General features: G+C 42.2%; 1 protein-coding gene across 1 annotated transcript; it reads left to right on the top strand.

The window, feature by feature from the left end:
- The first annotated feature begins 16,842 nt into the window (after positions 1-16,842).
- On the top strand, positions 16,843-24,231 carry LOC134490080 (keratin, type II cytoskeletal 5-like). Its single transcript, XM_063292964.1, has 9 exons — positions 16,843-17,367; positions 19,070-19,284; positions 19,812-19,872; positions 20,084-20,179; positions 21,610-21,774; positions 22,323-22,448; positions 23,319-23,539; positions 23,879-23,913; positions 24,035-24,231. Exons 1-9 carry the CDS (start codon positions 16,852-16,854, stop codon positions 24,229-24,231), a joined length of 1,632 nt encoding a protein of 543 aa, XP_063149034.1. The 5' UTR covers positions 16,843-16,851.
- Positions 24,232-26,123: the final 1,892 nt, after the last annotated feature.

Genomic DNA, 26,123 nt, shown 5'->3' on the forward strand with positions numbered 1-26,123 from the left:
AATAATAATTAAATTTAGAGCTACGAATTCAGTAATTGTTGTTTGACAATGTTTCCAATACAGAAGCAAAATCCCATTAAGTTAAAAATGGCCAAATCCTTTTAAGAAAGTACAAAACTGCAGTCTCGACCCCACTTCTAATTAGGAGAAGGATGGAAGAATGTTCAAAGGAGGTTTGTTTCTTTCTCCAAAGACCACCAAGATGTCTTTGGAGAAAGTATGTGAAGCCTATTAGCAAAACATGAACTCACCCCAGGAAGGGAAGAAAGTGTTAGAAAGAAACAAAGTTTTCACCTAGACTCTCTTTGGTATAAGCACTGTCAGGCTTTCATGATCCTGTTATTATAGCCTGTACCAGCCTTTCTCAACCTTTTGACCCTGGAGGAACCCTTGAAATATTTTTCAGGCCTCAGAGAACCCCTGCACTTTCAGGTTCAAAGACAGGCCAGAAGTTACAAAATGGTTATGTTCGTTTCAAGTGTAGGCCTGTATATATGCATTAATCATGTTCTTAAACTAAAAACAAAGAATGAAACTGACCTCTTTAATGTGAAGTTGCCCAAATTTGAAATAATTTTTTAAATAAATCCTGATCTCCCAAGGAACCCCTAGTGACCTCTCGCTGAACCCAAGGGTTCCATGGAACCCTGGCTGAGAAACGCTGGCCTATATCAATACAGTAGAATGCTAGTATTTTTTGTGGCATCTATTTCCTGACCTGGCCTATCTCAAAGGGCTAACAGGGAAGCCTATTTTAAAATATATTTTATGCTCAAACTCAGTGATAATAAAGCATGTATAAAATGCAAATATCAATGAATTCTAAATAAACTAGACACAAAAGTTAAAACAATAGCTACAGGATATGTTGGGCATTTACTTAGGTCTGATACTGTCCTCAAAAATTCTGAAAGAAGTATAGAGAACAGCAACAAGTGTTACTGAACTGCAAAAGCATGGCTGAAAAATGTAACTCTCCAAGGAATTCCACAGGAAGGGCCTCTTTGCCCTGGATTTTTAGCAGATGTAACTGTTACTTGTTTTGGCTTCAGAATATTGCTAGAACAAGTACTGAGGGAAGTACGATTGCTGAATGACAAACAGGAAAAAGCAGCAAAAAAGAAAAACAAAAAACACACCTTCATTTAAAATATTTTCAAAAACCTGGTACAAGGTTCTGTTAAGTTCTTTGTTTTGATGCCAAAGGGAGTGGGGAATCTTTTCATGGCCAAATAAATCAAAACCTACCCTCTGTATTACAAAAAAATAACAAACCTCCTTTGAACATTCATCCAAGCCTCTTACTGTCAAGACACAGTGGTTCTTTGCAAATAAATGAAACTATTTGCCTCCATCCCCATTTCTCCTGAAATATAATATTATGAAAAAAAAATGGAGTATGGGCCACACCTTCACCAAGCTTCATGTCTGATCTTCAGTACCCAAGCAGACCAGTCCTAACTACTTCCTTGATACTCTCAACATCAAAGGCTTCAAGATTTCTAAGGATCTTGTTGCTATAGTCATAAAGAGGGGGAAATATTTTTATGTGGAGTTCTTGGTGTTCTCTGAGCTTCATTGTTTGAACATAGCAGACATTTCAATGCTATCCAGGAGTAGATTCTTTCTACTCCAGGATAGCATTGAGAAGCTCTTATGGCAAAAATTAATCTAAATCAACAGATAGTCTAATTTTCTGGTGCAGTTGTTTTGTGAGACTAGGCTGAAGCTGCCATAACTAAAGATGAAGCAAGAGAGGACAAAAAGCCAGGTACCTCGTCTAAAACATCCTTTCAGGGAGATAGATAAGAAGGAAACAAGTTGTTAAGGAAACAAAGGGGAAAAAAGTCACCTGAACCAGACAAAGGAAGTTGGGCCTGAGCACATGGAAAAAAACCCAACCCCAGCTAATCAACAAAACAAGAACTTTTGGAGATAAAAGGGGTCCTGACGCCTGCCCACTCCTTGAGTCACTTTGGATCCAGACTTGGCAGCTTCCGTCCCTCTAGCTAGTGCCTTACAGCCTAGCTGAGAAGGATGTGGGTAAGCGTGGATGAGTGTGTGTGAGCATGAGAAAGAGCAAATGTACATTGCAATTAGTAAAGTTCTGCTGTTATCTTAAATTCACTGGCTCTCCGTGTATTCCAAAGAACCTGTTGTGCTTCAGTGTTTGGTTGGAAGTGATCTGTGTGTGCCCCTAATTATTTCCCGGCTGTTGACCAGGGCTGTGGGTCTTGTCTGCTCTAGCCACACCCATCTGGAAAGCCCAGGTAGAAAGCAAGCGGGGGGTTAAAAGATCCGATCTGTGTGTCCATCCATGTCTTTTAACTCCATGAGTTAAAATCCTCAGCAGACTGTGAGTGTGTGAGTGAGTGACCATAAGCCAAACTGGGAGCGTGTGCAACAGTTTCCCTGACCAGTCCCTTAGACACCTCTTTTTTGCCTTCACATGCTCAAGTGTCCAGCATCAGGCAAACGAACTTCAGGAGAGGGATTGAGATGGACAAAGATTCCTGACTTTGGATTCTCATCCCCTACGGTGGGAAATCTCTTTCCAAATTTGGGAGCAGGGTTTCAATATTATGCTAGGGCCACTTTTCAGACAAAGCTCCTTTCCTGCAAGGCCCACTGACCATAGAATTTATTCACTTACAGCCCGAAACAGTGGTGTTCCAGAAAATCAACAGCAATCAAGAGGAGGCAGATGAGGGGAGGGTGAGCCCAAGAGACTAAACTTTCCTGTGATGCAAGAACCAAGAATCTAACCTCAGTTTCAACTTGCTGCAAAGTGAATGGGAGGTTGATGATACACCGCTATAATGGAGCCATTTAAATTCCCCCAGAGCAATGGTGAACCAATGTTTTGTTTCAATGCAAAATGCTTAGCCAATTTAATTTGTTACTAGCGTCTCCTTTAGCAACTCTCAAGCCTGGCAATGGCGCTGCACCTTCAGCAGCGTCTGGTAACAAGGCAACCTTATCTTCTACTGAAAGTTTAAGGAGAATGAGGCTGTCCCAGCTGGGACTTGGCAGTAAGTCACAAATCTCCTCTCCTGACACTTCAGAGAGTAGCTCATCTTCTTGGCTTGACTAGGCGGAAAACCGCCTGATGCATCTTGACGAGACTAAAATCTTTATTTCAGACAAGTATGAAGCCATGCAAAACAACTGACTACCCACAGCCAGTGCCAACAGGAGGTGGCATTTATACTTTCATGGGTTTAAGGGCTTCTTCCTCCCAACGTTCAAAATTAACAGATGCTTGGCATGGTGCTTGGTGGCCTCAAAGCTGAGCAATTGCTGCACATTTACATAATGGCCAACTCAGGCCTGGGAACTGTGGGTTCTGCCTTGTCCATCCCAATTCCTACGTTTTCCCTCTTCCCTCCCCCTCTGACTGAAGGAGAGTTAGGTGCTTCTCACAGCCCCCCCTCTTGCTTTTGGGCAGCTAGCAAGAGGTTGTCCTTCTCCTTCTGTCACCAGTTCTTCCTCCTCTGGAACTCCCCCCCACAAGAACTCCTCACTTCTTCCTCTTCCTAATTGGGGCAGCAGAATGGGAGGGAGTTTCAGGATCCCCCTACCCCCATTTCAGCACTCATTTTCATGGGGCAGTCTCTGTTATTTGCTTGACAGTCATGCAGCTGTTACCTCCCACAATCAAGTCCCCCATCCCTTCAGTGTCAGAACATCTGGCAGGGGCAGATACTTTTTTTGTTCAACCACTTGGGCTTGGATGGGTACTGCAAATATAACTCTCAAAGCAGGCAGGGTGTGTGTGGGTTATCTGCCACCTCCCAAGAACATTCTGTGTCTGGGTAGCCCACCCAATGAACCAAGTCTCCCTCTCTTGTACAGAAAGTCAAAATACCCTCTACCTTGACATCTTCCTCCACCCCCATCCCTTGCCCCAAGTTGGGTGGTAGTGGAGAACAGAGGTGATTTGTGGGACTGCCTCTCCCTGACAGTATCTGCCCATCCCACCAGATTGGATAGGGTAGGTGAGCTTCAGGTCCCTCCCCTGAAATTTTGCGGTCTAGTGGGACCTAGGAAGTGTACCTTTTCCGTAGCTGCCCCTACTTGTGGAACAACCCCCAGTGATCCAGCAAGCCCCCATCAACCCTTTTTGGTGCCATCAAGTCCGTGTTGACTCCTGGCGACTTCCTGGACATGTCCCTGCAGTTTTCTTGGCAAGATTGCAGAAGTGGTTTGCCCTTGCCTGCTTCCGAGGGCTGAGAGAGGGAGACTGGCTCTGGGTCACCCAGCTGGCTTCTTGCCTAAGTCAGGACTAGAGCTCACAGTCTCCAGGTTTCTAGCCTCATGCCTTAACCACTACTCCCAACTGGTTCTCTTCCACCCTTTTAGCCTTCCACAAGGCCATCAAGACCTGGCTCTTCACCCAGGCACTGGAGTAAAGTGATGGAAGCCTATGGATGACTGTTGGGGCATCCCAGGGATGACTGAGGCGCTGGGTTTTTTAGTTTTTGGTTTTTATTTTATGGTTTGTAGTTTTATTATTGCTGTGAATCACCCAGAGTTGCATTTTAAGATGGGTGACCATATAAATTATCAATCAATCAATCAATCAATCAATAGAGGTGCACAGGGGACAGGGACAGTATTCCAGAAGTAGAAAAGAATGATGGAAAACTGAATGTGCTGCAAACTGCAGGTGAGGGGCCACAGGGGTAATCTGTCCTATCATAGGGAATGGTTATAGCTTCTTAAATACCATGAGAGGGCAAACATGCCTGCAGAATACTTGTTAGAGGTCTTTGGCATTACAATATCTTATTTATCTTTAAGGATGCAATAAGCTCTGAATTTTTTGAGAGCCTCTGCATTTGAAAGTTGAAGCAACCAGATGTAGTAGTTCATTTAGACATCTCTTCAGCCACCATGCTCCTTGAGGAGTCAGCATTCTCTGAAGATCTGTTATCATATGATTTTGCATGATGATCTAGACACTCCAAAATCCACAATTCACATTTTGCAAGGTCTCACAGTCTCGTGCAAGAACCATAAAATTTTATGACTGCTCTTGCTGAATTCCAGGACTGTCCTGCAAAACTGCTGAACTCTCATGAGATTTGACCATCTCAAGAGATTTCAGACTTTTGCATTTTAAAATTATTTTATTTTAAATAAATCTTGGACAGCCAAAGGCATGTTTCAGCAGTGCAACAAATACTTTGGTGCTTATAGTTGAAAAATCTGGGTCCATGAAACCTTTCCTAAAGTGAAACCATGTCAGTGTGGAGACGGCCCATGATCTCAGGCTTATAATCTCAAAGCCTTGGCAAGGGATGGGGATGAAATCACACTAAGATATCAGTTCTTATGAAAACAGTTCAGACAGTATGTTGAAATGGCTGCCGCCAGGATGGCAATCAACAAAAGCCCGAGGCAACTGGTTTCTCAGATGTTCAATTTCTCTTCTCCTTCAGCTCTGCAGCATGTTGAAAGGAACCAACAGTTCAGTGTTAGGAAACAAATAGTTTCTAAAACAATCCATGTGGTAACTCTATCCTTATCATCAGTCACATATAGTAGTCATCAGACTACTAGTTGTAAATACAGCTAGTATATATTTTGCCTTTTCTTGTAAGTTTTTCATTACTATTCCTTTTGGATTAATAAGACTCAGGCCAGGCCTTCTGTCCATTAATTGTTAAAGGCAAAGTTGGCTTTACATTTTAAATATAAATCAAACAAATTATCCTCCTTACTGTCCTCTCCCCCAACTTACTGTAGCATATAATAGCTTACAGAAAAATGCACTTCTAGTCATTCGTGCCGATAACAAAACATCCCGACTCATAGATAATACCAGAAGTTAATTTTCCTGGGGAGCAAAACCCCACCATTTATTTTGATATACTCACCAATCAATGTATTCCAAGAGTTTCCAAACTGCAATGATTCCCTAAATGTGGATCAATGAGTACTTTCTAGTAGTTAATTCATGCCACTTTCAATGCTACCAAGAGATTTTGAATAGCAATTTCACCAAACATTGCAGCATGAAGGGCCCAGTGTCCCAGTCTCCCACCCATGGAGCCAATTTCCTCCATTCCACACTTATTTCCCCTCCCATTTTCTAATTCCAACAGTCAGTAACAGTCAGCAAACTTGGGCCTTAAAGGATTGTCTTGGTAAAGGTAAAGGTTTCCCTTGACGTAAAGTCCAGTCGTGTCCGACTCTAGGGGGCGGTGCTCATCTCCGTTTCAAAGCCTTGGAGCCGGCGTTGTCATAGACACTTCCGGGTCATGTGGCCAGTATGACTCACGGAACGCCGTTACCTTCCCGCCGAAGCGGTTTGTCTTGGATCTGAAGGATTGTCTTGGATCTCTATAAATAATTTTAGGTTCCTTCCCACCCCACCAAAAAAAAAAAAATAGTTTTGAACTTCTGAAAATAAGAAGATGATTCTTCTCCCACCTCTACATTGGAAGTGGACACCATTATTCTTGCTAGAAAATGATTCCTGCTTAGACAAGAGCTGGGTTCAGATATTCTGTCACTAAGCCATAGTATGGTTGGTTTGGGCTTAGCAAGATGTATGAATCCAGGCAAGTTCGCTATTAGCCTGTCTTGGTGATTATTCTCAGAAATACTCCAAAGCTAAATAAAAATTCCAATTTTAATTGCCAGTCTGTTGCTTGGAAAACAGCTTGTTCCCTGCTGGGTACATTTTTTTACATCACTGATATTCTTTGAACTAGGTGGCTCCACAGCAGTAGTTTAGATGTAACACCATTATCATTATCCCTAAAAAATGAAAAACCTGGACCCATGCATGCTGAGTTTCAGGGTTGCCTTTTTTTCCTTCTCTGTTTTGTTCAGTTCCCTCTTTTCTGGATTTGAGGTAAATGGTAATTCATCCAAACCATCATTTAACAGATGATGAGTTATTCTTTGTTCGAATTCTACCCCACCTTTCTCCAAGAGCTCAAGGCAGATTACAAAGGTATGTCCCTTTATTTTATCCCCCAAACAGCAACCCTGCGAGGTAGGCTGGGCTGAGAGTGACAGGCCCCACATCAGTTTTTGTTGCTGAGTGTGGGCTTGAACCTGGGTGTCCCTGGTCCTAGTCAACACCTGAACTACACCTCACTGGTTCTCTACTACACTACAGTAGTATGTCTTGAATGCTAATAAAAGAAATTAAGATCAAAACATATTGATTGGTTGCTACAGCTTTCAATTGTGGGAATAGCATGGTATTATATTAACCAATGATTTGATTTAACCATGATTTGTTCAACAAGATGCAATGGCTAAGGTCACTTCTCTGTCTAAGCCAAAGTGGATCAAATCACTTTATACTTTGCATTATGTGTGAACCAGCTACAAAACACCTCCCAAAGGGCAGGGCTTAGATCGCAGGATCCTGGACACCATCTTGCCTCTTTCGGCGCACACACACAACCACAGATGCCACACTGTAGAGTTAACCAGGGTGTGCTGAAGGGAAAACCTCAGACTCCTTGGGAGTAAGGCTTGTGGAAAATGTTATTGCTTAAGCATACCATTTGCCATTTGAAATGGTTTAGTATAGGACTTACTTTAACCGAGTGTGTGTGTGTGCGTGTGTGTGTGTGTGTATGTACAGTATGATGAGTACATGACAAGAGAAAAGGCAAATACAACCACACAGTCCACACAACGATATACAAAACTTCTTCAGGGATACAGCAGTAGCCTCATAGCTGGGTATGCCCAGTTCAGCCATCCAGGCGATCGCTTCTGGTGTTGCTTCGTGCAGATCTTCTACGGAGCCGGGGAACGCACGTCACAGGCAGTCTTGCACAAGGTGCTTAATAGTCTGTATGTTTAACTGAGTTAACCCTTTAACACTTAATCCATTTAACTGAATGGTGTGGTATTACAAAATATCGCCTCCATACTCTATACACGCATTGATATAGATACAGCCATATATATAGTTACCTCATATTAGGAAAGTTTTATTCTTGCTCACCCCAGCCCTGTCATCAGACTAGTGCCTGGGAAGGAAGGAAGGAAGGAAGGAAGGAAGGAAGGGTCACCCAAGCTGACATCAAACAGGAAGCAAAAGGGGGAAGACACTCTTTGGACCTGTGGATGGACTCAGGCCTGTAAAACCCCAAAGGGGCTGCCCTTGAACCCGCAGCTCCCTTCCCTAGTGGAGGATGGTCCCTCAGCAAACAGGGCCAGCAGGGAAGCTGCAGAGCGCATTACTGGAGGAGAAAAGGAAGGGCCACCTACATTTCCTCAGCTGAGGATGGCGTGCCTGGCTTGCCTGTTGGGGAGGGGCAGAGCAAAGGACAGAAACATCTCTTGCCAAGATGACTTATCTCTTTAGTGGGACATTCTCCTTTTTAACATAATCTGACAGACTCAAGGGTCAAAGGAGAGCATATTTATTTGAAAGCCCTGTCCCTAAAAGCCACCTTCAACGATTTTCGTACTCCTTTGGTGGATCCTGCATTTCTCTCTCAAGAAGGGGTTGCCATGACAGAGAGGAGCAGCCACTGGTTCTGAAATGGTTCTCCGCTTGGAAGAAGCCCACGGAGTGTGCCTTTGCAAATGCAGCCCTTGCTTTCACAACAATGCATCCATCACAACACCAGGAATTTTGTCGTTCATTAATGACTGTCTGCCCCATCCCTGAGTGATCTGCATACGTCTTCTGTTTGAGAGGAATATTGGCGTTACATGTGGTGTCATGCTTAGACTTGTTTTTCTTAATACACCAAAGTAGGCTGGGTTCAGGCAATATACTAAGCTATAGCCTATGATTGGTAAACCATAATGGATGGATGCCCATGAGAGGCAAAGCCAAAATTCAGCAAAGGACGCTATGCTTTAGTGCAGTCTGTGAACCTGGCTGAGCACTTTATTTTAATTTTTGACCCAGCTAATAACATAATTCATAGACTACTGGTGATCTAATAACAAGATTCATAGACTACAAAATAATGGGGCAAAAAGAATTGATGGGGGACAAATAAAGGAATAAATAGTATTCAGCACCAGAACTGTTGCAAAGCCTCCACACAATAATGCTTGTAATTCTATCATCACCAACTTGCCCTGGCACATCACCTTTTTGGACAATTGCCCCCATTTTGTCCTTAAAACTCATTAAGATGAGAAATAAGAAAAATGCAAAATGAACCAGTTTGATCACAAGTCCTGGCATTCAAATGATTCCTGTATTCTCCTTCCTCAAAACAAGGACAAAGTAATACCAGAGCATTTCAACCACCCAGGACTCTCTATGGCAGACCTCAAAGCATCTGTTCTGGAAATATGGGCCTTTAACAGCACCATCCAGTGAGAAATTGCTGGCCTCACGTTCATCAAAAACTTTCAAACAACAAATAGTGGGATTTGGGCACTTAGCTCAGAGATTTAAATTCTTAGTTACCTTCTTAAAACAATTTAACGTACTTAAATGTCATGTAGTGTTTTCCATGGTTAATTTCTAATCAAAGATACACGATAGAACAATAGTAATGGGTTACAGGAGCCAAACTATTTGAAGAACTCAGTTGAAGGAAAGTGAGAAGGCCTTGGAGGATGGTTGATGTAGTGCACACACAGAATACTCTGTAAATAGGAATCCCAGGTCATCTCTTCCTCACAGGTAATAATAATTTTTTTAAAAAATAAACTTTATTAGTTTAAAAAAAAAATAACAACCCATGGACAGGACCAGGACCGCAACTGGGGGGGGGGGGGAAAGTGGGGCATGTGCCCCGGGCGCCGTGCTGGGGGGGGCACCAAAATGAGCACTGGGGGGGGCACCAAAATGGGCGCGGAACCCATTTTTGCCCCGGGTGACACAGACCCTAGTTGCGGCCCTGGACAGGACAGTCGACATAATACACAAAAATACATATAACAATGAACAAACAGAAAAGAAAAGAAGAACAAAAAGAACAAAAAGAGAAGAAAACAACAAAGCTTATTAAAAAGTGGTTTCCGACTATCTAAACTGTGATTTTAGATCTATAGTTATGTTATCTTAACTTCTTCTCTATTCCCAATCTATGTCACCCCTATTTCTATTTGATTATTTAATTACTAAATACTATGTACATAGTGTTATTTTTTGCGTTGTCCTTATATAATCGAGAAAAAGTCGCCATTCATTCTTAATATCGTCCATATTTTTATCATTTAACAGATCTGTTAGTTTTGCCATCTGGGCCAGGTCCATTATCTTAATTGTCCATTCTTCTACTGATGGGGTAGACTCTTCTTTCCACCTTGAGGCATAAATAATTTGTGCAGCAGTAATCAGGTACAATAGGAGCTTTCCATGTTTTTTTTCTAATTCTTCTTCCATTAGGCCCAATAAGTATAGTTCCGGTTTTTTGGTTATGTCCATTGCCAACATTTTTTGAATAACATTGTGTATTGATGCCCAGAATTTTTTTGCTTTTTTACAAGACCACCACATGGGATAAAACGTACCTATTTCACTTCTACATTTCCAGCAAGTATCTGATGTATTTTTAAACATTCTTGATATTTCATCCGGAGTTATATACCATCTATACATCATTTTGTAGAAATTCTCCCTCAGATTATAATTCAATGTAAATTTTAATCCTCTAGTCTACATCCTTTCCCACTGATCATACATAATGTTATACCCAAAATTGTTTGCCCATTTAGTCATACATTCTTTAATTTGCCCGTTTTCCCATTTTAATTGTAGTAACATTTTATATATCTTAGCTATAATATGATCAGCATCAGAACAAAGTTGACTATCCCACCATGTTGAATCTTTTATGAATTTGTACTTCTTCTTATCTAGTTTAAACTATTCCTTTAGTTGTATATAGGTACACCAATGGCAAAGGTGTCCTTCCTTTTCTAATTCTTCTCTTGTTTTCATTACATATTTTTCCCCTTCCAGTTACAGGTAATAATAATTCTTGATTGCAGATGTGATCTTACTGTTTGTTAGCCTCCAGTACTTTTGCCACACACAAATATGTACAGTAGCTTTGGGCCATTTTCCTCAATAAAGAAATGAACAAGTATAATGTTTTTGACTCGTTGGTTAAGTTGGGCTCTCTTTATCTAGTTTTAGGGCTTTGTGGAGAACAGATCATGTTTTCGGTCATATTTATGCAAAAATATTGAAAATTCAGAAGGGTTCACAAACTTTTAAGCACCACTGAACTTGTGGCAGCTAAAACAGAGCAAAAGTGGGATGATGTATTGCAATGGGATGATGTTGGGAACTGCATCATTTCTTTGCACCTATGAACTTACTTTGACCACTAGGGCAAATGGCAGAGATAGGTGAGGGAAAGGTCTTCAGACATTGTCCTTGTATCTGTTTCTCAACTGGCCTATTGTTGGATAAATGAGTCTCCAAGTTTAAAAGATAAAGGGAACTGTCTGTCTGCCTGTCTCTTTTTCTCCAGTGTTTCCCTTTCTTCGAGATATTGCTTAGTTTGATTTTCTATTTGGATACATTAATAAGTCTGTTTGTTTCAAATATCTGTAAGCATTCACTCTGCATCCCTGACAAATATATTATGAGCCCTTTTTCTAAATGGGACATTCAGCTACTTAGTATTCTTTCAGCACTCTGCTTATGTTCAGAAGCCAATTTGAGAGCTAGTTTGGTCTAGTGGTTAAGGCAACGGGCTAGAAACCAGGAGACTGAGAGTTCTAGTCCTGCCTTAGGCATGAAAGCCGGCTGGGTGACCTTGGGCCAGTCCCTCTCTCTCAGCCCAAGAGCCAATCAGGAGGAGTAGGAGAGTTCTAGTCCCGCTTTAGGCATGAAAGCCGGCTGGGTGACCTTGGGCCAGTCCCTCTCTCTCAGCCCAAGAGCCAATCAGGAGGAGTAGGAGAGTTCTAGTCCCGCTTTAGGCATGAAAGCTGGCTGGGTGACCTTGGGCCAGTCCCTCTCTCTCAGCCCAAGAGCCAATCAGGAGGAGTAGGAGAGTTCTAGTCCCACTTTAGGCATGAAAGCCAGCTGGGTGACCTTGGGCCAGTCCCCCTCTGTCAGCCCAGCTCACCTCACAGGGTTGCTGTTGTGGGGAAAATAGGAGGAGGAAGGGGTATTAGGTCTGTTCCCTGCCTTGAGTTATTTATAAAAATAATAAAGGCGGGATAAATATAAATAAAAAATAAAATAAATATGTTCAGAAGCATATACTTTCAACAAGGGCTCCTGCTGAATTCAAATCTCTAAGAGGTGATTTAATTTACGTTCCAAAATGCAAAAGCGGGGAGAGAAGGCATGATTAGCCACTGCTATGGACAGAAACTTCATACCACCTATCACTGTAGTCCTAGCCCATACAATGACAACCATCCATGAGGTGAGGCTTGTCATACAGATATGATGGCTAAACAAAGATCCTAGAACTGTGTGGCGAAACTAGTCAATCCACCTGGTGAATTCTAGGACCTGAATGGCTTAATCTCATGGTCCACTCAGCACAAGGAAGGACTCAAAATGGCATCCATATGGCAACAGCAATATAGGGACCAGCCTTTGGACAATTCACTGGATTTTTGTTTTTGTTTTGTTTTTTTGAAGATAGTGGCTGTGTTGCCTGGGAATTCTAAGAGGACTCACCAGCATCATCACTGTACTGGACACCATAGATCTTTAAAAAAAAGATCTGTGGTTTAAGTTGCTTACAAGCCGGTACAATAGTAGAGGGAAAGGATAGCTCAGGATGGCTAGGAAGAATTGCTGCAACGTGCATCTAGGTTGTTTAGCTAGGGATGAGATAGTCTCACGGGCTAGGCCAAAATCTTCAAGGACTAGGAGACAGAGAAAACAAGATCTTTACTGTTGCACCATCCCAATCTTGCAACCTGCAGACACTCCTGAAGTGAACTACGGGGCTTGCCTTGTGCTATGTGTCTGGGAGACTTGCTTGCATAAACCGATTCAGTCATAAATCACCTTGGCATAATCTGGAAAGCTGCATATTGCAACCCAGACAATAAAGGTTTCCCTCTTTCCTCTCACCCTCTGCTTCAAGCATACACCAGACATGTTCTTGATGATCTGCCCATTATGAATTTCAATTTCCAAATTGCCCAGTGAGAAGGTATAGAAGAGTTCTAAGCAGATTAATGCTAAGAAGGACAAAGCCGTGCCCATCAAGAAGTGTGTGATTTGCACTGTTTGCCTGGAAAAACAACTCACTGCCCACCGCCTAAGGACTGGGGCTGCCGTGTCGGCTTCTTTATTAGTTTAATTGATTGAAAATAGGTTGAGGTCCTTTTAGCCATGACTGATCTTCTGAGTGATGCCGGCCAGCTGTGGTTAATTCAATGAAATATGGGGAATCAACAAACTGCTGTTTAGCAAAATAAGCAAACCGATTCCCATTGCGGCTTCTTTAGCTACCCATGGCTTTGGAAAAGCAAAAGCTTTGTGTGAACTTTGGGCAAGGACTGCCATCCAGTCCGCAAATACTCAAAATGAGTGACATCTCATATGAAGAACGTTCTCTTAAGACTGGTAAACTGTTGGATGAAGACTGGAGATCAGCATCCTAAAGATACAGTAAATCACTTTCCTCTCTAAATTTAACCTCTTGTGAAGAGGCATAATCAGAATACAGGGACATTTTTTTTTCTTTTTTGTTTTTCCACTGAATAACTACAATTCTTAGATTATGAGCTGATAGCTACAAATCCAAACACTGAACTGATAAAACTGTGATGCGTAGCTTCTCCCCAATAAGGCGCAGGCTCGAACTTAGACTGGCTAAGGAAAGCTGGTTTATTGAGAAGGATACGGTCACTAGAGAAAGACGGGAATGAGCACGTGTTGGGCTCCTTCCCTTTATATACACGTGTGTCAGCCTTGCCCCTTCCCGCCCCCCCGTCCGTGTGTCCATTCCCGGCCCTCTTGATGGGTGATCCTGGTGAGAGAATAGCCTTGATGGGTGATTCGGGCAGGTGCCGTCCAACTGCCATTCTCCTCCTCCTGTGTGTGTCCCAGGTGAACACCCTGGGGCCCTTTGGAGTGGCCGGTGATTATGTTGATGGCCGCCTGGCCTTGGGCAAGTCACCCATGCAATCTGTTCTTGAGGGGACAAGCCTATGCATCCTTTCTGCCCCTCCCTTCCAATAGGAAGGCATGATCAGGTTGTGAGGCATGCATGCCTTAGAACGGGGCATGACAAAAACTCAGTTCTCCACTCCAAATAGTTTCTGCAGGTTGATGCAGTTCAGAACTGAAATGGGATGAAATGGCAACCTTCAGATTTCGGAGAACTTTTAATTTTTTAGTTCAAATATTTAATACCAGAAATAAAGTTCAGTACAGGCATTTGACCTAAAAGTAAAGGCTCCATCCAGTTGAGCTTCACTTTTGGTGGTTTCATAGATACCTCCATGTACTAACCAGGTGTCCAAGCCAGTTTACCATGTTTCAGGATCAACCAAGGTTGCTAGTTACTGTAAGCTATTTTTTTTTAAAATCAGCCCCTCAAGGGATTGTGCCTTTTGGCTGAATATGTACAACTTCCCTAACTGGATTTAGACATAAGGTGACAAAGACTGTCAAATTCTGACTGCTGCTACCTGTTAAGAAGATAAAAATTCCCTTGAGCCAAGTTCAGTTCCCAGGGACTTTACATGATCATAGCCATGTAGGTTGCTTGGCAGCAAGGAAGGAGTAGCTTGCCCTTGCCTTTGGGGAGGCTTTTTTATTTTTTTCTACATCCCAGATCAGTCTATAGCCCTGATACCTACTAATGGCCTCTGATTCAAGTATTAAGCAGGTGCAACCTTACTGCTCACTATTAAATATTGGCTGAATTCATGCATCATGCTAAGCTATGGTTTAACCTTGATTCATTGACTATAGCCGAATTGGGTTGTTTGCACCCTAAACAAAACCAGCCAAATAAAACAAAACAAAAACCAAGCATAAGCAGCTACTGAGAATTCATTGGATCTTGCTGGATGAGAAATATCTGGCCAGTCAGGAAAAAAGAAGCTGGGGGTGGATGGGTTAGACTATGTAAAGTAACTGAGGATAATTTGGGGGAAGCGGGGGAACAACTTAATTTCATCCCTAAATAAAATATATATTTTTTCAGATGGCTTCATGTCCCTGTAACATAATGTAAGAACTGACACCAACGTTGACCCAACTTACTCCCCATTGGAATATGCAGAATTCAGGTTTATTGAGAACCAGTGTACAGAACAGAAGAAAGCTGTGATTAAAAGATTCCCACCTAAACTCACTCATTAAAACTTTCCAGCAACCCACTTTCCCCTCCTATCTCTTTCTCACCCAACCTCTAACCGTCAGCCATACCAGTCGCAGCGGTCTCTGGCAGGACGACCTTGACTCCCCGCTTCCAGCCCAAACAACAGAGATTCACACTCCTTGCAACTCCCCCCTCCCATCCTTCTCTTGACACGCATTGACTCATCATGGCAGACGAACATGATCAGATGATTCAGCAATCATTTGATTGTGGAATCTGACACATACATACACACATACATACAGGTTCTATGTATATTCCATGGGTACTCAGAAGTAAATATCTATCTGAAGCCTCACCATGCAGTCTGCTATGTAGGGCTAACTCAGGGATAAATGTTAAAAGGAAACTATTCCCAAGTAAGAGATCCAGCATGGGACAATGGTCCAGGTGATGGGCTGAGAGCAGAGAGACCCGTGTTAGCCATGGAGGCCAGTTGAGTGGCTTTCGGCCAGTCATTCTCTCTCAGCCCTAGACTGGGAAGTGAAAAAAAAATCCCCCAAAATAATGGCAAACAACTTCTGTAGACATGCCAGAAAATGGCATGGAGCTGTCCATAAACATGCCAGGAGTCAGGACTGACATGAAGCCCCCACCCCAAAACTCCCAGTAAACACACAGATGATTGCAGTGTTTATTTTTTGACGGTGGAATTGCTTCACATGCTGCAAGAGTGGTGGCATCAGGCCACTTCCAACACAATTTCTGCTGTGGAGTGGCTTTTTAAAAATGATTTCACAAATGCCTGGATGTGTGGCAACCTTATGCAGGGTTGCCAGGATTCTACTGAAATTATTATTATTTTTAATTGATCTCTGACTCTGGGGTATGGATGGATTTAGTGGATTATTTAGTGGACTCCACAATGACTCTGGACAGCTTACAATTTAAATCAGAAGAACAAAAAAAAGGAACTATTCTGTAAGCCGCCCAGAGTCACCGTGCGTGAGTTGGGTGGCCTTATAAATTTGTTTAATAAATAAATAAGAAATAAAGCTAGAGTGCCTGGACAACAATATCCCACTAACAAAACACCAATAGGGCTACACAACCACCTTATCCAAGGACCTGGAGAACAACCATGTTTTTAAAGACTTCCAGAACTTCAATAGGGTGGGAGCCATAACAATTTCTGGGGGGATAGAATGATTCCACAGAATGATTCCAGCTCTTACCAGCTTTTTGTCTCCTTGTTCCCCAGTTCGAGCCCAAATTGAACTCATTTGCCTGGCTCATCTCCATCATCTAGTGCAAAATCTGAGGAAAGAAATTGTTATTCCCAAATGATAAGCAAGCATATCTTAGATGGCTGCACTGCCATTTAGCCTTTGTGTGGGTGTGTATGGCAAAACAGAGTGATGTCACCATTCAAAAAAGCCTTAGGGCATGCCCAGCAACATTAATCAGGAGGATGATCAACTGCAATCACAACCAATCCCACTTCCTTGAGAATATAAATAAAAGAATAAACCTTAAAACCTGGAGAACACAAGCTACACCTACCTCTGCTTCACAGACTGTGTCCTCTCGCTTCCTTTCTGTGCCTCTTTCTGCACATCTGTTCTTCAGCTCCACGCCAACTAAAATGTCTCACCGAGCCAACATCAAGATTCAGAGGAGAGGCTTCAGTAACTCGTCTGCCATCCTACCTAACTGGGGTCACACCAACTGGAGCTCTCAAAGTGCATGCAGAGGTGGCAGCTGTGGCATCGGCGGTGCTGGTTGGGGACGGGACGGCGGTGCCGGTTTCGGCAGCCGAAGCCTTTATGGCCTTGGTGGATTCAGGGGGATCTCAGTTGGAGGCAGTTATGGCAGTGGCATCGGTGGTGGCTATGGGTATGGTGGCGGAGCCTATAATGGCTATGCTGTCGGTGGTGGTGTTGGTGGAGGCTATGGGCTAGTTGGAGCTGGTTTTGGTGGTGGGAGAGGTGGTCCTGGCTTTCCTGTTTGCCCACCTGCTGGAATCAAAAAAGTAACTATCAATCCCCACCTGCTGGCACCTCTCAACCTGGAGATTGACCCCACCATAGAGAAAGTCCGTAAAGACGAGGGAGAGCAGATCAAGCAACTCAACAACAAGTTTGCCTCCTTCATTGATAAGGTGAGAATATAGTAAATCCTTTCTCTTATTATTTCAGGCTGTGATGAACTGGGGAAAGAGCTCAGGAGCCTTCCTCTAGCTTCTCTTGCAATTCTCCCTCATGTCATCATGGTTGCTCTTTACCACTGGTTGGCAGCAGCTGGCTGAAGATTACACAGCTGCCAACTTTTGCCTGGTCTTGCTTCTGTGCTTGCAATAGCAACCTGACAAGAGAAACACTGTAGGGATTGTTGCAGAAACAGAGATTGGAGCAGTTTCTAAAGTTAAGATCATATTTTCTCTGAAATGAATTTCAGTAGGTCAATAGTTTCTCACGATATAATAGTGGTGTGAAAAATGAGAACTAATCAGATCAGAATGGGCCAGATCAACCATCCAAACAGCTCAACCCCCATCCAAGCCCAGTGCTGAAAGGGTAGGGATCTCTCGGATCTCAGGTGGGAGGCTGTTCCGAAGGGCTGGGGCAGCCACCGAGAAGGCACACCTCCGGGGTCCCCTTTATCCTTTATGCATAAATTGTATTTTTAAAGGGAATTTGAAGTGGGAACCACAGAACTGTTTTCCTGGCTAATAACCATGACTCAAACTGCTTTGACACACATGACTATGATCCTTTAGCCTAGAAATATAGAATATTTGTATTTATTTATATATCAAATTTTTATTCCTGCCCATCTCACTCAGGATAGCGACTCTGGGTGGTTACTAAAACAAAAGTAAAACATTAATTAAAATACAATAAAACAGCAAAACAGTAAAAATGGCACAATAAATTCTTAATAAATAATAAGTTCCAAAAAGACAGCTAATAAAAAGTTCTTGATTTAAATTCCGGGGAGTGACTTAAGGTGCCAGCCACCCGCAGGGCTGGCCACCCCTCTTCACCCCCATGACATGGCAGGGCCAGGTCTTTACTCCTTTCTGGAAGGCCAGGAGGGTGGGAGCCTGCCGCACCTCTGGGGGAAGAATATTCAGTCACTTGCTGAGATGGGCGGCTATAGAAATCAAATAAATAAATAAAAATAAATAAATTCCATAAGGCGGGGGCAACAGGAGAGAAGACCCTCTTCCTGGGACCCACCAGATGACATTCTTTCAGCAACAGGACCCTCAATATGCCCTCTTTGCCTGACCGGGTGGGACGGGTCGATGTAACGGGTGAGACAGTCCCTCAGGTAACCTGGACCCATGCTACGTAGGGCTTTACAGGTGATGACCAACACCTTGAATTGGACCCGGAAGCAGTATGTAGATATGATGTAGCTCCTGCTCAGAGGGCTTTACTTTGGATGGACAAAGCAGAGTTGGAGGAAGAACTGGGTCATGAGGAGTAATATGGGATATGGAAGAGGCAAACCCATGTGGGGGAGATGGGCGGTGATAACAATATGATAAATAAAATAAATAGCACACTCAAAGTGCATGCAAGATGATGCTTGAGTAGGGTTAGAGCAAAGTTGCTGAAAATTCTGGAATGGAAGCTCTGTCGTATGTACAGGGTACTAGGTACAGGAAGATTAGCTTTCAGAGAGAGAGGGAGGGAGGGAGGAAGATGCTGGATATGAAAGCAAGAAAAAGTAGCCTTTATTGTACAATCTGCTCAAGAACAAGTCAAGATAATTTGAGAAACATGTCAGGAATTTTAAAAAGATTTGTCTTTAAAAAAAATTTCCCCCCCACATCTGGGTCTTTCTGCTTCCAGGTGCGTTTCCTTGAGCAACAGAATAAAGTGCTGGAAACTAAATGGGCTCTGCTCCAGGAACAGGGACAGAAAACTGTGAAGAGTAACATTGAGCCACTTTTTGATGCTCACATTAACAGTCTTAGGAAACAGCTGAATGACCTGGAGAATGAGAAAGCAAGGCTGGATGGAGAACTAAATAACACCCAAAACCTTGTGGAGGACTACAAGAGCAAGTAAGACTCCCAGACCATCACCTTTGCTCCCTCTTTGATGTATGTGTGTGCCATCAAGTCAGGTTTTTTTACTCCTGGCAACTGCCTGGATGGTCCCTGCAGTTTTCCTGGCAAGGTTTTTCAGAAGTGGTTTGCAACCTGAGTTGCACAAATCCAGATGACCATTAGATTGGCTCAGAGAATCACAGAACTGCTAACTCTTAGCTGTCATTGAGTGATCATTCAGCCTTGTCCAGGCCAGGTATGGCAGCCCTAAGCCACCCCGACTAGAGAATTCTGGCAGCGAAAAAAATTGTGTAAAGATGCTCAAAACTTTGTCTGTCTCTTGCCTGCCTGTCCTCCTTTGGGTCCTGTCCCAGAATGGAGCAAATTTTCTCTGACCGTTTTGTTGCAATTGGCTTGCAATTGGCCAGCCACATCTGAGAATCATCTCTGGGACATTGTCAGGATCATTTTAAAAGCCTTTAAGCAGTTCAGCATCTTTAGTAGATTTCTCTGTTATTTTTCTCCTCCCCTGGCCCAAATAGGTATGAAGATGAGATCAATAAGCGTACCGGAGCAGAGAATGACTTTGTAATCCTCAAGAAGGTGAGTCTGTATTCAGTGTAGCTACCCTGCAGAACGGCAGCCCTTGCTATGATGTTAAAAGGTGGGACCATCCCAGAAACAAGTACATATACCTCAGATGGGGTTTATATAAGCATTTTAATACCAAATAAAATAATCAGAAATTAGTAACTGATTAATAACCCTGCAGTCCTTTAACTTCTCACCATTAAATTCAGTGTCTCTGTTTTAGGAAGTGGATGCTGCTTACATTACCAATGCAGACCGGGAAAGTGCAGTACAACTTTTGATTGATGAGATCAATTTCCTCAAAGTCCTATATGATATGGTAATACTCAATATTATTTTCTTTGAATTATGTTCTACCATACAAACAGATATACTGCCAGAGAGAGAGCTATTCATCTACCTTCCTGAAGTAGTTTCAATGTGAGAAGACCCTCCCCACCCACCGGATAACATAATGCCACAATGAAGCAAAACAGAATTTTGTAGCATATTTTGTTCTAAAATGGGAAGGAAGGAAGGACGGAAGGAAGGTTCAGTTGTATTTTCAAACAATGTCCATGACCCTTAAAAAAAAAGTTGAAATGTATTGAAAGATATTTGTGAAGAATGGACCCAGAAATTAACTTTTAAGAGTGTCTGCCATTATAGATAGACTGTGTTTAAAAGATGTTATGGAAGAGGAACAAGTTTTACCAGACAAGACAGACTGATTTGAAACTGGATTTTAAAAAGACAGGCTACAAGAATGATATGGAAAAAGGATGCTACAATGGATATCCAAATGAAACCAGCTGATGTCTTAACAATTAAAAGGGATATACAAATAACAAACCAAAAGAGTGACCTGGATAATTTTCCGATACTGGATTTACAAAAGAGACTTGTTAGAGTTTTGAAGAATTTTGTGAGAAAACAAGTTCAGGGACATTATTTGAAGGGACTAAAGCTTAAGATTGTTAGAAGGAATATAAAGTTGGTTTATATTGGTTATCTCTGGTAACCCTTAATAGACTTTTGCTGATCAGGATTGAACGACGAGGCTTTAAACATTTGTTTATAGATAAGAGATGGGATACGGGAAGAAGAGATCATTTGTTGGATTTTAAGAGGTGACAAGTTACTAAAATTATTTATACTTGTTGTGATGAAGGGGGAAGTCATTTCTTTATTCTTTATTTATTTTTTGAATTTTGCCACTGCCCATCTTCCCCCAGAAGAGGGACTCTCTATTCTTTATTATATTCTTATTTTTCTTTTCTCCCCTTCTTTTCTGCACTTTTTGAATTAGTTCTTGTCTTATTAACTATAATGTTTAATAAAATTATTATTAAAAAAGTTGAAAACAATATGGGAAGCAAAAATCTGATAAAGAAATTATGCAGAATGAACAACCCTGCCAATTTCCATATTTACCTAATAGAAAGATTTGCATGCTATAAATTTTGAATTGGGCACTTGCCAAGGATTATTTCATGTACAGGTAGTCCTCATTTAGTGACTACCTCATACAGTGACTGTTCGCAATTACGACAGTGATGAAAAAGTAACTTTGCAATCAATCCTTGCATTTAGGACCTTTTCAGATCTGTAAAGCAAAGGAAAGCTGAAGTAAGATCATAAGCACAGTCATGGTTTCACTTAATGACCGCTTCTCTTAATGACTGAGTTGCCAGTCCCAATTGTGGCTGCTAAATGCAGACTGCCGGTATAATATATTTTCTGAGTGGACTATTGCTGTATCATGTGCAGGAACTCACAGAGCTACAGACACAAATCTCTGATACTTCTGTGATTTTGTCCATGGACAACAATCGCAACCTGGACCTCGACAGCATCATTGCGGAAGTCAAAGGCCAGTATGAAGAGACTGCAAAGAGAAGCAGGGCTGAGGTTGAAGCATGGTACCAAAGCAAGGTAATTCATCACTGAGAAAGTTGAGTGGGTGAGCTATTGCTGGCTTACACTGGGCTAACTGTAAGAGGAGGCCCAGTTGTTTCTTCCAAAATTGGAATTAGCAAAGCCAAGTCAGTGAGTTGGGGGGGACATTACCTCTTTTCCATTCTGATTGTCCCACCAATCGTTTATTGGAAATCCCACCCTGGCCTTGCAGAACAGAAGGGAGAAAAATCAGATTCCCCACTATTTCCTTTTCAATTTGCTGCAGTGCTTACATGGCTGCTGCACTTTGGGAAATGTACTTTCCCCAAAGGGGATTATAGTAGAAGCGTATACTGCAGCTTTCCCAGCCTGGTGTCTTCAAGTGCAACCTCCCTACTTCTCAGCTAGCATTCCCACTGACCTGTGGGCTGGGAATTATAAGATTTGCAGTCCAAAGCACCTTGAAGCATCAAATTGGGGAAGGGTGGTAGACAAACTGATATATACCCACTCACAAATTAATAAAACTGGTTCACTCAGACAAATAATAATTAAATTGCAGTAGCTGCTTTCCACTTTTTTAGTATGAAGAACTCCAGGATGCTGCTGGAAGACACAGTGATGAACTTCGCAACACCAAGCATGAGATTTCAGAACTTAACCGACAACTCCAGAGACTGAAGGCTGAAATTGAAGGTGTGAAAAAGCAGGTAGGTTATTGAATTCTCCCAAGGTTATCATCATACTGTGGTACTGTTTAGCCACGTTTCTGGCCTGAAAGAACATCAGTGTTATGATCTTACATTCCCATTCTTTTCTGTAGTGCAGATTATTTCCCAGTTGAAATACTTTACTTTTTGTCCTGAATATCATGCTACTTTTTACATACTGTGTATTTAACCTCAATATTAGCAATACCTGTATGTGGAACACAGTAATACACACTCACAATCTATCTCTTTACATTACCTGCCTGCAAAACAAAGTATAGCACAGCATCTGTGTTGCTCATCTACCTAACTTTTCCAGAACCAGTTATTCTTTTACAAACAGCTGTAACTGGCCTCGCTAGCATACAACAGCAAGCAGTCCTCTTCTCCCTGGTCTGTGCACTTCTCCTTTCCTTTTAGTTTTCCATTTACACCACACCCCATCCTGTCAAAGCAAAGAGCAGCAGCAACATGGCTGATCCTACTACTGCACTAACTAGTCTGGAAAATGTTGGGGAAAAGGCAATCCTGTCACTAGTCATGAAACAACAGACCAGTTGCTGCACACAGGACACTGAAAATGCCCTATTTCATTGCAAGCTTGAATTCTTGAAATGGCACTTCCCAAGTTGGAATATTTTGCACATAGTCATATTATTTCTATAACACCATCTGTTCCTAAAACCTTTGTAGCATGTGGTTCTTGACACCTTGACTTTGGCCTCTGAGATCCTGCAAAAGGCCAGAGATGGCTCTTGGCCCAACATAAGTTTTCTAACTCTGCTTATGGGAGACTTTAACCAAAGAGATTTTGCTCTGTTCTAAGGGGAAGCCCTTCTATGCTAATTTCTCTTTCCTTCCTCCTCCTAGTGTGCCAAACTACAGGCAGCTGTTGCTGAAGCAGAAGACCGCGGTGAACTGGCACTCAAAGACGCAAGGCAGAAACTGGGTGAACTTGAGGATGCCCTTCAGAAAGCCAAGATAGATATGGCCAGGCAACTCAAGGAGTACCAGGAACTGCTGAATCTGAAGATCAAGCTGGATATTGAGATTGTCACCTACAGAAAGCTTCTGGAAGGAGAAGAGCATCGGTCAGTGACAACCTATCTAGGTGGACTTGCACAGATCTCACCCTTATCTCTGTGCAAGTCCTTTGTACTCAGAGTCTATCCTTTTATTACTATTACTTGAATAGTGAACTAATATGCAGGATACACCTCCTGTGGCCTCCAGAAGATCAGCCCTCAAACTCCCTCAAAAAGTCCAGGCCCATCAACATCTATTTCTGTGACTTCCTGGGGAAATGTTTCTTCAGGTTTCCTGGGGACTTTGCAATCACAACAATAGTCATACAACAATGGTCTTCTTTCAGTCAGCTCCAGATGCTTAGCATGTGCTTGAATTCTTACCTGTGTTTTGTTTCTTGATAGGTTGGCTAATGATGCAGCAGATGCAGTGAACATCTGTAAGTATAGTGAAGAATGTTCGTATTATAGGACCACCTTCTACCAGCTTCTGGATGATAGCTGCTTTTCTTTGGACAAACTGTCTAGGGCCTTCTCTAAGCCCATCTCTTCTTTTTGCAGCTGTTATCTCTTCAAACATTTCACGAGGATCTGCTGCTGGCAGCGGACTTGGCTACGGAAGTGGCCTTAGCCTGGGTGGAAGTAGCTGTTTTGCAGTGGGAGGCGGCGGCGGCAGCACCGGAAGTGTGGACCTTGGAGATGACAGCTGCTCTAGCGTGAAGATGGTCTCCTCTCCTCAGACAAGTTCCATAAGTTAAAGCTCCAATCCCTCACTGTTTTGAAAATGAAACATGTGAACCGTGTCCTGCCTGGACCTCTCCACGCAGTACTCATACATCTCTTTCGCTCTGTATTCAGCTTTTGTAAAACAGGCCATTTCTTTGATTGTATGTAGAGAGCACTCTGCTTTTCAAATGATCCAAACTTTATAGAACACGGGCGTGTGTTCCTATTTTTTGTGCTTGAAATCTATAGTTTGAATCCCGGCTTTACTTTTCAGTGTGTGTATCCAATAAAATGCATGTTGTGATTTATGAAAATATATAGCTCTTTTATATACCTAATATAAACATGAATATGAGGCAATTCATTAAACAATTAGTCTTAGCACTATTGCCATATTGTCAGGAAGCAGGCCAGAATTATGATAATGCAGATGGGTGAGTTCTGACACCTATGATCTTCAAGGTAATATGTTTTGGGAAGACCTGAAGAAGGGTCTTCCCAGACTTGGCCAATTCATGGTCATTAGACTTTTTTTTATGGTCTCTTCAAGTCAGTCTGGACTCCTGGTGACTGCCTAGAGAAGTCCCTGCAGTTTTCTTGGCAAGATTTCAGAAGTAGTTTGCCCTTGTCTCCTTCCCAAGGCTGAGAGTGACTGGCCAAGGTCACTGAACTGGCTTCGTGCCTAAGGCAGGACTAGAATTTAGTCTCCCATCGTCTAGCCTTCTGCCTTAACCACTACACCAAACTGGCTGTTAGAAGACAAGCATTGCTGGTTTTTAAACTTAAAAATTTAGTCAACTGTTTACCTAGAATCACCTGGGGCAAAATATTTTGCTTTATATGTAAGATATATGACTTACTGCAACTACATAAGAATCTGGAGGAATCAAGTTTCTCATAACACCTCCCCACATAAACATCTTACATTGTGAGAAGCTTCTGCTACTTCTTGCAAGTCTATCAGAAGATGTACATCTTTCTGGAGCATGGAATACGTTAAATAAGTGAAAGGGATCTGCTGTTGGAAGAACGCATCAGTGTGTTGGTGGCTTCCTAAGCTGTTTCTGTGCAGTCGCTAACCTTTTTAGGCAAACCGTTCCAGATTCTCCATGGAGGAAGCTTATAAATAGTAAGGTTTCAAACAATGTAGTGTCAATATTGGTTGTAACAAGCACAAGACACTATATGGATTCAGTTTTCTTTTCTGACAGTAACTGATCAAATTCCTCTGGGATGCCTGCAGAGCATAAATATTTCCCAGCAAAAATTTATTGCCTCTGATTTTGGAGCTAAGTTACACCACCAATAACCACTGATACCTTTGTACTCTGTGGATTTGTCTAATCCCCTTTTAAAAGTCCATTATATAATGAATTCTGTAACATAATTTTGTTCTGTTTGAAGAAGTTCAAAAATAAGTGATTTCTTCAAGGCAATGACTTTTGGGAAGATCTGAATGAGGGTCTTGTACTAGGCCAACTCTTGGTTGTTAGAAGACTAGCATTGCCACTTTTTAACTTGAAACGTTTCATCCCGCTATTTATCTAGACTCCCATGGGAAAATGTATTTTGTATTCTGTATAGTATAAGACATATTACTTGCTGCAATCACATCGGAATCTAGAGGAATGAGGTTCCTCGTAACACCTCCTCACAATAAAATCCTACAGCGTGAGAAGCAAGAGTTATTTTTTAAAAATCTATCAGAAGACGTGCATTGCTTCCAAGTCAATAGTGCATGACATCCAGTCCTCAACTCTGTGGCTCATGATGCAGAGATAAGACTATAACAATTTCTTCTTACTGAAGATGAGTAGGCCCCATAACTTTAGTACTACAGAACAGCTATCATCTTCCCGACTGTTTATTATATTGAGTTACAGAATGGAATCTGCACAGAAATAGCTTGAAAAGTCACCAACAC

Source organism: Candoia aspera, chromosome 2, assembly GCF_035149785.1.
Source record: "Candoia aspera isolate rCanAsp1 chromosome 2, rCanAsp1.hap2, whole genome shotgun sequence".
Classification (NCBI taxonomy): domain Eukaryota; kingdom Metazoa; phylum Chordata; class Lepidosauria; order Squamata; family Boidae; genus Candoia; species Candoia aspera.

Coding starts and splice junctions, on each gene's coding strand:
- LOC134490080 (XM_063292964.1), top strand. CDS start 16,852: ATGTCTCACCGAGCCAACATCAAGATTCAGAGGAGAGGCTTCAGTAAC. Junction 19,285..19,811: donor GTGGAGGACTACAAGAGCAA/GTAAGACTCCCA, acceptor TGGCCCAAATAG/GTATGAAGATGAGATCAATA. Junction 23,540..23,878: donor CTGGAAGGAGAAGAGCATCG/GTCAGTGACAAC, acceptor GTTTCTTGATAG/GTTGGCTAATGATGCAGCAG.